The sequence below is a fragment of the Fusarium coffeatum genome, assembly GCF_003316985.1.
Source record: "Fusarium coffeatum strain FIESC_28 chromosome Unknown BRIP53273_contig_114, whole genome shotgun sequence".
Classification (NCBI taxonomy): Eukaryota; Fungi; Ascomycota; class Sordariomycetes; order Hypocreales; family Nectriaceae; genus Fusarium; species Fusarium coffeatum.
In genome coordinates, this window is record NW_022157907.1 from 256,180 (window position 1) to 269,764 (window position 13,585).

Below are 13,585 nucleotides of genomic sequence, written 5' to 3' on the forward strand. Positions count from 1 at the left end.
TACGATTACCACAGACTGTACATGTGGTTTCAACTCCACCTCTGCTTCGTCTGCATAATGATGTGATATTGTCGTCTAAGCGGGAATCTACGGACGGTCTCGTCCGGTGCTGTGTAAGCCACACATTAACCTTACCGATGGACTGTAGGGTCGTTTTCAAGAATGCATCAATCTAGACCAGGTGTTCTTGCCACCACAGATGGGCAAGTCCTCAGCTCGAGATATTCAGCCCTTCAGTGCTTTTTGGTGTGGATCCCAAGCGTCTATAAAGCAAGTTTCAGCCATTGCCTCCACCCACCATGAAGTGGTAAGGGTCTCGGGTAGCATCACGGGTGCAGAGTAAAGTGTTACACTATACACCAACCATTACCTCCCGAGACCCGTATATACCAGTGTTGTAAATCTTATCTGCAGAAACCTGGGAATTTGTGAGACATGTTGTTCCAACTATATCCTCTTGGTAACTTCGTCCTTTTCAACGTTAAGATGCATCAAATCCTTAAATCTGTCATGTTGCTCGGCCTTTTGACGGTGCCGAGCACACATGGACGATTTCCATGTGACCCAACAAACAGACCGCAAATACAAGATTTCCATCAGCCACCAGAACCGACTGTTGCCCCTGGACTCAGATATGAGGCAAAGCGTCAAGAATCATCTATCAGCTACTTCCCCGTCACCAAGGCCCCAGACAAAACCTGTGGTTACCTTTCAGGACGCGCAGTGCTCCCCATTACCTGCGAGAATACCAAACCTTGCATGTGGGCTACCGAGCTAGGAATATTATGCGGTGAGATTGAGGATGACTTTGACAACTGGCAAGTCCATATCAGATGTATGGACAGGGAGATGGCATTGAATCCCGCACTTTGCAATGACACCTGTGTTGACAACTCAGTAATTCTTCGCTGGTGAGTAAAAGATGCTCACAACCTTACGGGACTTGATTTGACGTGCACTATAGTACGGAGGAGTCGGCACCTTATTGTGCGACATACCTCTACCCGGACGCTATTAAAGATTATAGATGTTCATCAACCCCAGCAACTCGAGTCTCAAGCGTGGACTTTACCTACCGTGGGCAGGAGAACGCGGCCTTTGTTACCACGTTGATGCCTCTAAACGGCCCTCGAATCTTGTCAACCAAACCGACCGAGTCGAGTTCTGCCACCGATTCATCTTCCAGCATAACAACCTCATCGCCCCCTTCAACCGATTCACCTTCGAGCAAGAACAATCTCGGAGCCATCATCGGTGGTGCGATTGGAGGGCTCGCTGCGCTTTCGCTTGTGATCATTGCCATTTTCTGGTTTGTTCGACAGTCAAGGAAGAAACAACATCCTCCTCCGACTCAAGTTTCTCAAATGGGACAAGCTCCGCAATCAGACTCGATGTGTGGAAAGCCGGTCCCAACATCTCCGGTACACTCGGAATGGAGAGGTTCAATGATGACGGCTTTCAGCTCGCCCCATTCCGCTTCACCGCAAGCGTGGCTGCATCCTCCAGTGTCTCCAAGCGCACAAAGCGATATATCTCAAGGGCTATGGCCGCCTATGGGTAGCAGCTTGGCTCATGAGATGAGTGGAGAGTCTGTCCAGCCTACACCGCAAGAGGTGGGAGATTCTCGCGTTTATGAAATGGCTGGGGACTTAAATCATCGTTGGGCTTAAGTTGTCTAAAACTAGAATCTGATGAAGCAGTTACTTTATTTGTTTATCCTCTGTTACAATAAGGTGATGCAGCTACTGATGTCCTTGAACGTCATCTTGTTGAACTGCAATGTCTTACAAGACAATAAGTACTACTAAGTACTACTAGTGATGTAAGCCAGATGCTGATCCGTTGTTTTCCTTGTATGCCTTTAAGAAAAACCGCAGCTGAATAAAGCTTAAACTCCAAGATCTGCACGGTCTGAACATTATTCCTTGCATTATGGTGCTAACCAAATATACTGCAAAGCCAGGCCCAGAAAGAAAATTTCTCAACAGCAATTCCTCAATTACAGAAGGCAGTGCATAATGGCTGGAATAAAGTTTACAGAGCTTTCAGCCCGAGCTGTCAGCGAACAAACACGCAGGCTGCATGTTGGTGGCTTAATAAGGTTTTATGCGTGTCAGCGATGTCACTCGACGAGAATCTGGACCCATTATACATATCTCCGCGTCAAAACGGAAGGACGCAGTAGAAAGGCAGAACCATAACTGTGAAGAAAAAGGTAAGAAGAGTTTTCTTACCACCGTTGAAAGCGCAGCAAGTAGCAATGCTGCTACCAGAAGAGAATATAAGGGTGAGGTAGCCAATCCTGTTTCTCGAGACCCTAGGAAGCGATATGGATGGATTAAAATACAGTTGATCATCGCTACCGTCACATTATTACGCCGCTTTTGAGCGGTGGTACAGGCTCTGGAACGTCCGTCGGCATAACCCTCTTCGTAACAGGTCTGGGTCGAGGGCGTGGTATTAAAGAAACCACATCGCATCTCGAATTACAGTTCTGAAACATGTCACCTAGTGACCTATGTATACAGTATTGTCTCCGTCCCCACTCTCCTCTGCAACGGGATATGTTCGCAGTCTTTGCCGGTATGGTCCCAGTAGTCTTATAGCTAGATCACTTGGTTGGCGTCATGGCTATGTTCATATTTGCCCTGGTAGGTTGCGTTGTTGAAAGCTTTGTGTCGCGCGGGCAGTTATTGCAGTGCTGTGGACTGTCCCGCAGCCTGGCTAACTCCTGGTTTCTCGAAGGCCACGACATTCGCCATAAGATGCTGAGGAAGCAAATATTGGACGGCGGACGACTTAGTAATCTAGCTGGCTGACTAGCAGCCCAATACATGGGCTCGGTGCCCATTTCTTCTGCGCACACCATCTCTCTTTGCTGGACGGCCAATGCCTGTTAGATGAGAAGGACTACTCGTGCCACGCCCCGCATATTTCAGGTTCGTAAATGTCTCATACTCATTGAGGGTGCTCGAAAGAAAACTGAATCAGACAGCAAATTAAATAAATCTAGATAGCTTGAATCTAATACTTTAGATACTATTGTTCCATAAATTAATATGTCTCGTGAACGCCATTTACGCCTTTATAAGGCATTTACTTATGTATACTTATTTAGATACGAAGATTCGATCAGTTGGCGCGCCTCTACGATGTATCCTTTTTAACTCTATAGCAATGCATCGACAGCATATACAAAGGAAAAGCGCGAATCGCAGCGTCAGTTTGTCAATAGCTGAAAAGCTGACAGCGGTACCTGACTGCACTGAAAATCCATAATCCCCGTAAACATCTCCCTGGCGTCAAGACGATCAAAGTCTCGGAGGAACACTGCCCGCCCAACAAGCAAGAAATCATCTCCCTCCGCCCTCAGAACGAGGGCGGAGTAGCACCCATGCAACCAAGAAACATAGTCCCCTTCCGCGACTTTGCCAGTGGTGACACCTAACATACCCTGACAGGAGAAGAACCGATAATTGTTCCAAGATCTAGGATGTAGCTCAGCAGGTAAATCACCTCCAAGAGGACGCTCCATTCTCGTATAGTCAAGCTCCGGAGGTGGCTGTATCCCGTCTTCGAGGTCGTACTCATCCTCGATATCGTCTTCGTCTCTGGGAGGCGTGCGGCTGAATACAACACGCTCTCCGTCTCGGATGCTGTCAAGAGTGTGCAGAGTTCTCCAGATGCCTTGCTCAAAAAACCCCTGTGCACAAATTCTATAGTAAGCTATAAATCGAGGCGATATCTTTGCCGTGAGGCCACTGAGAGGAGGTGTTTCGAGGCTGTATTCCTCGAATGAAGGACCTAGCTGTCCAACAGGAAACGGAGCCGACGCCCAGAGTTTCAAGTGACGGTTGGCAATAAATTCGGGCTTCTCAGCTTGAGGATGATCGCCCAGCTTTGAGGGAATTTCGCGTGAATGGGGCCCAAAAGCCCTCTGAAGAATTTGACTAAGATATGGTAACTCGGTCTCCTTGCCATTGAATGACTGTAAAACGTGCAAATACGCGAAGGCTAAAGGCTGGCCATATCGAATTGGTAGATAGTTAGACCAACCGTCGCCGGCAAGGCTAAGAAGCCCGTAGACCTTGTCCCTAGGGCTTTTACATCCGTTCTGCCAGTATCTCTGCAATAAATCTTTCAAAGGCCGCTTGTGCTGGATCTGAGTCGGTCTGAGAATGGTATGGCACTGACTACTGCAGATGTCATTTACTATGTCTGACACGTCAGACTCGTCGTCTCAATATTCATCCACGACAAGCCCACGCATACGGTCAAGGGCAGACAAATGAGCCTCCATGATTTCCCCTTGTGCTTTTCTGGTACCAGAATATATGTAGATTTTCTTTGCTAAAATGACTTCTTGGAGGATCCAGATCCTGGTCCAATAGGCTCGATGACAGAGGTCATGCAAGGCTCGCAGCGGGCTGTCATCGAGGTCTGAATACCAGGTGTCAATCGCGACGGGACCACCATCAGGGCCTTCAACCCCAAAAATTGGAGAAAGGGTCGAATTTTCCAGGATGTCGAAAGCAGACGGGCCAGGTCCCTCTGGGCTGAGCCAAACATTGACGACGCTTGCGTACGTATAAATCTTGCTCATTAAAGGAACTTGATAGTTTTTGTCGGCATCGTTATCTTGGTTGATACAAATCGCATCAATCCATAGAGTCCGGGCGTTATCTGCATGCCGTAAGGCAATTATAGGGAGAAAACTGGTAGCTCAGGTAGGGTTAGGCCTAGAATTTTTTAAGGGAACCTCCCCAATTGCCTTGAGCAGCAAAGTGCTACCTACATCATTACTGAACTTCCCACTTTCACTGAAAGTGGAATCTTTATAATGCCATTGGCTGATGATCCCTGTGATTACCCGTATCCCACTTTCACTTGAAAGAAGACTCTCAATAACGTACCCCTAGCAAAAATGTAAGCCAAAGTGGTGATCTCGGTTTACTTTGCTTTTTAATCCAATTGCTAGAGAAAATCTGCCATACCTGATACTGGATTTTAAGCTGAGTTAATCGAATGGTTTCCGTCGGCGGTGTTTCTTGTATACTGAGACAATCTTGCGTGTTGGGCATATTAAAATAGGTCAAATTATTGTTTGAGCATAACGTTAGCCGAGCTACAAATCTTTCTTAGTTAAAATCATGAGCCCATGAAGTGTTGACTTCATAATGAAAAGTGGCCCATATCAAGGGTAAAAGGAGACCCAAAAAGGCACGGATAGTAGGGCTATAATCAACAACACACTGTTATACATTATCCAAATCCACATTTAGGTTTATTAATAACTTCGCTTAATTAGCAAACCGTTTATTGCAGCCAATTTCATTACGCTTTCGTCCGTTACAACAGCCTGTTTCTTCCGGGCCTTATTGTATTCTTTCGCTCTAACCTATTACAACACTTTTATATAACAGTGCATATAAGAGTTAGAGATTAGAAACTCTAAGATAACAGCACATCCCGAAGATCGCGCTCATAATAATAAAGGAAGAGTAGCTACTTACAACAAAGTTCGCAAAAGCAAAAAACGCAAGCACTAGGACGCAGAACAACCAGCTCTTCAACATAAAACATGTACAAGTAGCGTTCGTGATACTTCGTACGCTTTTAAACGCGCAAAGATACCAAGTACCATTAACGAAAGGAGAGTAACAGTGGGAGATAGCAACGAAAGAGCGGAAGAGAGAATCCCAGTATCTAGAAACGCAAAACGGCGATCTCCTTCCCCTCCCTAACAAATTTTAAACAATCCGGCCCTTTTACAAGAGGTTTAGGCAATCTATTGCAGTCGCCGTACTAAGGCTCTCTAAGAGTTACAGGCACGTTATGCTCCAGCCGCTCCAACCAGTAACATAGCAGCACCTAGAGCACCTCAGTCAGACAAATATAATAACCTATCGTACAACCACGTGCAACAATCAAAGATGCCAAGTCCTACGTACAATAAGGAAAACACAGCGGATCCGCCTTACTATCCTGGGAAGCTCAGTACTCCTAGTGATTCCCAAGAATCGTTTTACAGCGGGTGGTTAGATGATATTAATCATGTACTTAGGCCAGATGGCAAATTAACTATTCATAATCCAGGATCTGGCTCTTCATAAGGAAATTGATATCACGATAAGGAAATATATTTAGACAGTGGCAAGAGCTGTCACAGCGTAAGAACAGAAGACAAGTGGATAATATTAATCAGAAGGCATAGACTAGTTTTTGTAAGTCGACTCTATAGCTTTATTAATTCCACGGTATTTAATAGGGGAGAAAAATAATTCCTGCAAACGATAAACTCTAAGAACATCGGTTAGGTAGACTGCGAAGAGAATTCAGGAATGGGCTACATTCTATCCTAGGTATCCCCGGAGACTTCTGCTCACTGGTTTAACAGTTTCATTTGTCATTTCAAGACTGCCTTATTAATTGAGGCACAAAAAGAGACGATTAAGTTCAGGATAGGTAAACAATTTGCTCAGCTTAATAATACTTGAATACCTGGGGTTATTCCTATTCCTATATTCTCTTTGCAGTCTACCCAACCGATGTTTTTAGAGTTTATTGCTTGCAGGGATCACTCTTTCACCCAATTAAAACCACAAAAGTAATACAGCTAGATAGAAACAAATACAGGAACGAAAATAATAGGTGCAAAGTCTAGTAGAAGAGGTTACCATACAGGATCGGACTTGGGAAATAAAACTGTAAATTACACAGGTCAAGCGCATACTCACGTCCCAGGGCCTATCGTGGGCCAACGTCGAACCGTCCAAATATAAGACTGGCGACTGGAAAAAGTTAAGCAGGTCAACTGGCCTAAGGCGCAGCGCAATGTTGGCTATTTTTAATAAATCCTTATCGATAACAACTCAATAGCGAGATATAGTATTACAGAAAGTAAGAAGTTACCCTATATACATTTCTTTACATACAAATAAAAAATTCGCTAATTGTTACATCTAGTAAGTGGGTTTATTTTTAAATTACAATTTCAAGAACATAGATATTTTACCCACTTAGACTGGACGCTAAATGTAGTATAAAACTGATCATTACTATATAAATATACGTAGCATAGCTCTTAGACTGAACTTATTTATATTTTGATAAGATATTCTAGCTTGTTATTGGTATATTCGTCTTGGAAGTTGCTAACCTACTGTACGCAGTCGTGGTGGTAATTCAACGAAATACAACAAATCTGGCCTATGCACATTGCCCGGTTATCTATGTATACATTATATCTGCAAATTTCGTTAAATTACTAACATACTAGTCTATATATACATAACATCTTAAGCACTTTATGTTAAATCCCTTTTTCAAAACATTATCTACTACAATAGTACAAAGGCAGCAGAACCCAGTGCATAGTAGTTAATAACAAAAGGAACTCTAGTAGAGTTCTTTTAACTGACAGGGGTAGAGTTATTTTTCATAGCGACCAATTACAGCACATCTTGATTAGGTATAGCACGGCTTGGATCAGCTGTGATCTAAGCCTAGCTATAAAGCTAAAGGTAGAGGCTGATTTTAATAGCTTTTATTTATTGCTTAACTATACTAAGGTAATAATTATTAGTAATCTATATAAAGCTATCCTTTACTATGCTTTTATTATTAAGAATCTTAACAATTTACCCTACTATACGTAGTTATAGTAGTAATTTAATAAAATATAATAAATCTAGCCTATATATATTACCTAGTTATCTATATATATATTATATCTATAAATTTTATTAAATTACTAAAATACTAGTTTAAAAGGGTACAGATCGTCTCGTAGGATACGGGCTCCTGGGGCTAGTTTTGTTTCCGCTACGCGTTTTACAATCTCATGCTCGCTCTCGTCTCTGCAGGTGACCCTGACGCGGTAGGGATTCTTTAGGTCCTTAGTCACCGCTCGGCATCGCCACGTGGGATTATTCAGTTCGGAGCGGACTACGTTCTCCACTGTTGTTCGGATCGTTCCGGTTGAGAGCCTAGCCTCATCTTCTCCTAGTCTTGAAACATCAATCGTGCAGTAAAGCACGTCTGTGGGGTTCGGAGGAGTGGCTAAGGTCCTTGAATCGTTATGGGGTAAAGACGGCGTTAGTCGTGTCACGTCAGCATATGACCGGTGAGGTCCATCCGTTGCATTCGTAGCGATAGTTTCGAGCTGCTCACGGCCCCGCTGTAGTTCCTCGGTCATCCGTTCCTTCATCTCGACCATCTGCTTGCCCATCTCGTGCACTGTCTGTTCCTGCTTTGTAACAGCTTCTTTAAGTTCCCTGGTCATCTCCATCTGTTCCTTCAGCGCTTCCTGCAGCCTCTTGGTCTCCCTGCGCGACTCTGCCAGGAGATCCAGCGCCTTCTGCAGCATTACCCTTCCATCGCTGCCGCTGCTGCTACTGCTGCCGCTACTTTTTCTGGCATCGGTCGGTCGGTCGACCTGTTCATCGGCCGGTACGTTTCGTGTCGTCTGTCGGGTGTTTCGTCGCGTTTCTGTGGTAGTATCCTCCAATTGTCGCGCCGTGTCTCGGACCTTGCTCGTAGGCTTCACTACCCTACTCGGACGCTTTGGCGTCGAAAAAGGGGCATCCTGCCCCACCACGATCTCGATCCCCCTTGGATCCGCCATGACGGTAGGGTGTAAGTATGACCTCGTTTACTGCATCGTTTACCTCGTTTATATCTCGTTCTACTCACCCCGGTCTTTCTCCGCCTCGGCGTTTGTTACCCTGTCTATTCACTCACTGTATACGGTGAATGCATGACAAAGACAAGTCTTTTCTATCAAGTCGCAGACCGATACTTAAAACGATATCTCGCAAAGAAATCCTTAAACTTCCCTTGTAGACTCCAGAAACTAGGAAATTGTAATTCTCCTTAGTCTCTAAATTGGGTTTTCTTCTTTTTCTTTATGCGCCCAAAGTCTGATTTATAGCTTTTATCATCTCTGAAACGGCCCATTTCTGGCTTCTTTCATGTTGACACGCTGGTTCGCTCATGCTGCAGGCTGGGCTCGCGGATTCAGAAGATCATTACACCTCTTACGAGTCGCCACCTCTTCCTCGCCAGGCCGGGCACCCACTTCGCTCATAGGCAACCTCTCCATCTGTATTCCAACAGCGGCTGTCGGTCCCTGGCCATCTGCACTCGGCACGTCACTGCGGGCACCCTTGTCAAGAAGTAATTTCACTGCGGCCTCATTACCCGCGAGAACTGCCAGGTGCATCGCCGTTAGGCCCATGCTTTCCTCAACAGCGTCAAGCTGTTCCGGATCATTAAACTGTAATAGTAGCTCATTCATAATCTCGCGGTTTGCACTCCAATCGATGTCGGCCCAGTCCAGCTCAGCCGCCTCGGTTGCATCTGTCCCGCGGAACTCGTCGTCGATGTGAGCGGCTGCGGCGCGGTGGAGCGCCGTCCACTGTCGGGTTGGCTCGACGATGAAGTTCAAGCAGTCTGCGCTGCCAAGGAGGTAGCGGAGACGTGTGATTGAATTTCGCGCGTTGGAGGCGATGACATGGCCGAAGATGGTTGTGGGGTTTGTGAAGCTCAGGTGGCCGCTGCTCAGGCTGGACAAGTTGATATCGGCGCCATGCGATATAAAGCTGTTAGCGAGCTGGAACTGGTCGTTCTGCACGGCGACGAGTAGCGGGATTCCGTTCTGCCGAATTCGTCCGGGAAGCCGTCGAGGGGGGCGCCGTGGTCAAGAAGGGGTTGGACTAGTCGCGTATTATCCTGTCTTGCGTACGCCAGGACATGGAGAGCGGTCCACGTTGAAGCTAATCCACTGAAGGGGTTTTTAGAAGCTCCCGTGGCATGTGCTCCATGCTCAAGGAGAAGATTGACCATCGTGGGACGATTCCATCGAACTGCCTCTAGGAGCGGTGTTCGCAGGTCAACGCCGCATGCGCAGTTAATGTCAGCCATTTTGAACGCACCAACATCTTGGGACTGAAGCACTTCTTCATCGTAGTTTTCTCCAGCTTTCATGACGTCAGCTCCGTGTTTGAGGAGGTATTCAACCAATTCGTCTCGGGCTAGTGAGATGGCCAAATATAGAAGCGTTTAGTTAAAGCCGCCGTAGCCTTGGGGGGAGGTAAGCCTGCTAGTCCTTGGCAATAGACACTGGAAAGTTGATTCCATCGCCTGTTGATATCTCGACCCATGGTATAGGATCATGTCAAATAGGCTGCTGCCGTAAACGGCCTGCTGAAGGAGGCCTGTCACAAAGAAGCCGCCGCGTTTCTCTGCCCCTTGTTCGAGGTTGAATTGCTCGATGGCATGGATCATCAACTCCAGACACTCTGAACGAAGTTGCGATGCTGCAGTTTCCAACGCACTTCTTGCTCGAGGCCACGATGTATTGCACATCCTCGGATCGGCCGTGTTGGATAGCAAGAATTTGACAATTTTGGGACGGTCACAGTGAGTCGCTAGTTCATACATTAGCCCCTCTAATGCACTCAAAATCTGAGTCATGTAGTTTATGAAAGACATGACAATGGATATAGAATAGAAGACACTCACCCCATCCGATTGGATAACCCTCCGGGAGCCGATCAATATCTAGCGATGCCGGAAACGCTGCTTGGTAGGCGATGAATGTAGTAGTCTTGGCATTTGTATCCGCGCCGGCTTGGATCAGTGCTGGGCCAACGCTTTCGATCTCTTCATCATCAAAGGATACCAGCCAGTGAAGCGGAGACTCTCCATTCGGTGCCACCGATGCGGTTGCTCCATTCGAAGTGAGCCACAAGACCGTATCTGTATAGCCTGCGCGGCAAGCACACAGAAGCGGCGTCTCGCCTTGGTCGTTGAGTTGATTAACTTCAAGTGAGGGAAAGCGATTCAGGAGAGCCCCGATGGCTTCAGTTTGGCCGCAACATGCGGCCACATGAAGAATGCGGTCACCTCTCTTGTTGGCTGTGTAGTCAGCGATGGAATCGAACTGAGAAGAATTCTCAAGCAAGATGGTAATGTTTTCAAAGGTTCTCATCCACATATTGTGAGCAAATCCGTGAAGCATTTCTGTCTTCCAAAAGAAATTCGCGCCTGTGCCTGCGAGGACGTCACGGATCGTTTTCTTCGTTTTCTCATAGGTATCCTTGGAGAGCATGGCGAGATCTTCGAGGGCAATTCTTGAACCACGCAGGGCCATTAGTTCCAGGGTTTCGATTACGCTGTCTGCGTTATCAGGCGTGAGCCCGATGGCACGCGCGATTCGGTATCCATATGCTGACGCCAGTGGATGTTTCACCCCCCAGGCGTTAAAGAGCCATCGCAATGCTTGCGATGTATCCTTGTCTACACCGTATCCGTTGATGTAGAGAGCCGTGAGAAGGAAAGCCTCCGGTGGGTTTATCATACCTTTCTTAACCTCCCCCTCGCCTCTTTGGATGTATGTTGTTGTCAAGTACCCCTGAATGGAAGGTTCCATCCCCGTCCAGTGGCGCCACGTGAAGAAATGTTGCTTTGCGAGATGAGTCTTCAATATATTCGACGGGCAAGCCTATTATGACCTACATTCAGGTTCGATTTCAACACTTGATTCGGCTCCCGCACTGGTTCGGTAGCTCCTCATCATGTATCACCTGTTGGTAATTTGAGTACCTATCTTGAGTAAACGAACCCTGTGGCCCAGGGCGACCATGATTTGGTCGAGGTCCCTTTGGTGTGGCTCATTCGATAATCCTATTGTCACAGCTCCTTTCATCGCATCGTATAAACCCAAACGTTGAACAGTTGCGATCAGCTGTTGCTTCAGTGGCTCCAACGTTTGAAAAAACACGGGTGGAATGGCACACAGAATCTTTTCAATATCGTCAATGCCAACCGCCGAGTGGTTGGCCTGTGCGTTGTTCTGCTGCAATTGCTGCTGGAGAGACTGGAAGTGCTGGAGGAACTGGCCGGTGTCGCCATAAGTAGTGGCCATAATGGCTTTCAAGTACCATGCAGAAATATCTGTCTGGGCAGCTAGTTCTTCAGTCTCCTTCAGTTTCTCCGCTTCCGCGTAGAATTCTTCGCATTGGTTGGAGGGGTCCACGAGGAGTTTGAAGATGTTTTGACCATGTGCAAATGTACACCAGATAAAAAGGGACAATAAGTATATGTCGGTATACTTTGCGTCTGATACCTTGACTGCTGTCTTCGCCTCGGGGGCCTTCCACGGCCGGGTTCCTCCTAGCAAGAGGCTGCTCCTTTCAGTATTTATCACCTGGGAGTAGCCGAAGTTATTCACTTTGGCTCTGTATTTGTGCTCCGCATCTGCAAATATCAAGACATTCTGTGCCTTGATGTCGCCATGAACGATGCCGCATGAATGAAGCATATGAAGACCTTTGCAGACATCAAGGCAGAGCTTACGCCGAGTCTCTATGCCGAGATACTCCCTCTGTTGCAGCTGCGAGAGGCTCCCGTATTCCGCAAACTCCACCATGAGGACCGGTAGTTTCTGCAATGAATTAAACGGATTTGCGCCCCATGCCAATCCAAGAAAGTCGACGAGATTGGGGTGTTGCAGGATTGGGCGGTGCGTCGAGAGATAGAGCTCCATGATTGCCGCGTCTATGGCGTGCCAGGATGTGTGAGTGGCTTCACCTTTGTCCGAAAACTCGATGACAGCCACTTTGTAGGCGACTACCTCCGGCAGCTTGCGTTTATCTCTAATCTCGATCAAAAGGCCATCCACGTTTGTACGCGACGTTAGGGGCTTCTGGGGTGGGATGCGACGTCGATACACGGTGAAGCTTGCGCCCCGGCCGGCGAATGAGGCGCTGTCCACGGCTTGCGCATTCGAAAATCCTGGAGGGACCGATAATGCCACGGTATTGTCAGCCAAGAACGCTCGGTACGCAAAGTCCAAGGCGTTCGGGATGAAGGGTGCATCCGCTAGGGTTACAGGGTCACATGGTTTGAAGGTCGTAGGATCGGAGGCTCCTCCCCTACAAGACGTCAGATATCTTCCTGACGAGGAATCCATTTCGTTTTAGGGGATCAGTAGTTAGGTGATAGAGGTCCAAGCTGTTCAGCTCAAAGTATGAAGGAGGAACGTTGGTCCGGGTTTTGACCAGGCGGGGAACCTTAAAGGAGTAGATCCGTTGCCTTACCTTCTTTCAAGGATCCTATGTTGCTGGTAAGCACATAGGTACTTATTGTGTAATTACTGATTTGCGGCTGAGGTACTATAGCCTGCCTCAGCCTGTTTTGCCATTGACGATATTGTTAGGACAACTGGAGGACTATGGCGAAAGACACCAAGTGAAGTGGATCAAAAAGTGGAGGAGTGAGCTAAAAATAAGTCACTGCGTGGTCAAAGGAGTTAACTATATTTTAGCGAAGGGATATATGATCATTGACTGCTTAAAAGAGCCTAAATGGTCGGAGGCGCCAGTACAACAGTGCTCGGGGATCTGAATATCGGATAATTGCACTTGCATAAGCCTCATACAACAGGTAGACTAGCATCTTGCCAGGCTGGTTAGGCATCATCCACAATCACACGCCTATCCGACACAAACCCCGTGGGCGATCGACCGAGACCCAGACTTTCCAACAAATATTTATAGGGGAGAGACCCCTATTGCACATC

The 13,585-nt window shown here is 46.9% G+C and overlaps 2 protein-coding genes across 2 annotated transcripts; both read right to left on the minus strand.

Moving 5' to 3' along the window:
- Positions 1 to 7,753: 7,753 nt before the first annotated feature.
- FIESC28_05427 (uncharacterized protein) lies at positions 7,754 to 8,626 on the minus strand (the record flags this gene model as incomplete). Its single annotated transcript, XM_031159574.1, has 1 exon — positions 7,754 to 8,626. One exon carries the CDS (start codon positions 8,624 to 8,626, stop codon positions 7,754 to 7,756), a length of 873 nt encoding a protein of 290 aa, XP_031016457.1.
- A 366-nt stretch (positions 8,627 to 8,992) lies between these two features.
- FIESC28_05428 (uncharacterized protein) lies at positions 8,993 to 12,976 on the minus strand (the record flags this gene model as incomplete). Its single annotated transcript, XM_031159575.1, has 4 exons — positions 8,993 to 9,602; positions 9,746 to 10,034; positions 10,525 to 11,467; positions 11,627 to 12,976. 4 exons carry the CDS (start codon positions 12,974 to 12,976, stop codon positions 8,993 to 8,995), a joined length of 3,192 nt encoding a protein of 1,063 aa, XP_031016458.1.
- Positions 12,977 to 13,585: the final 609 nt, after the last annotated feature.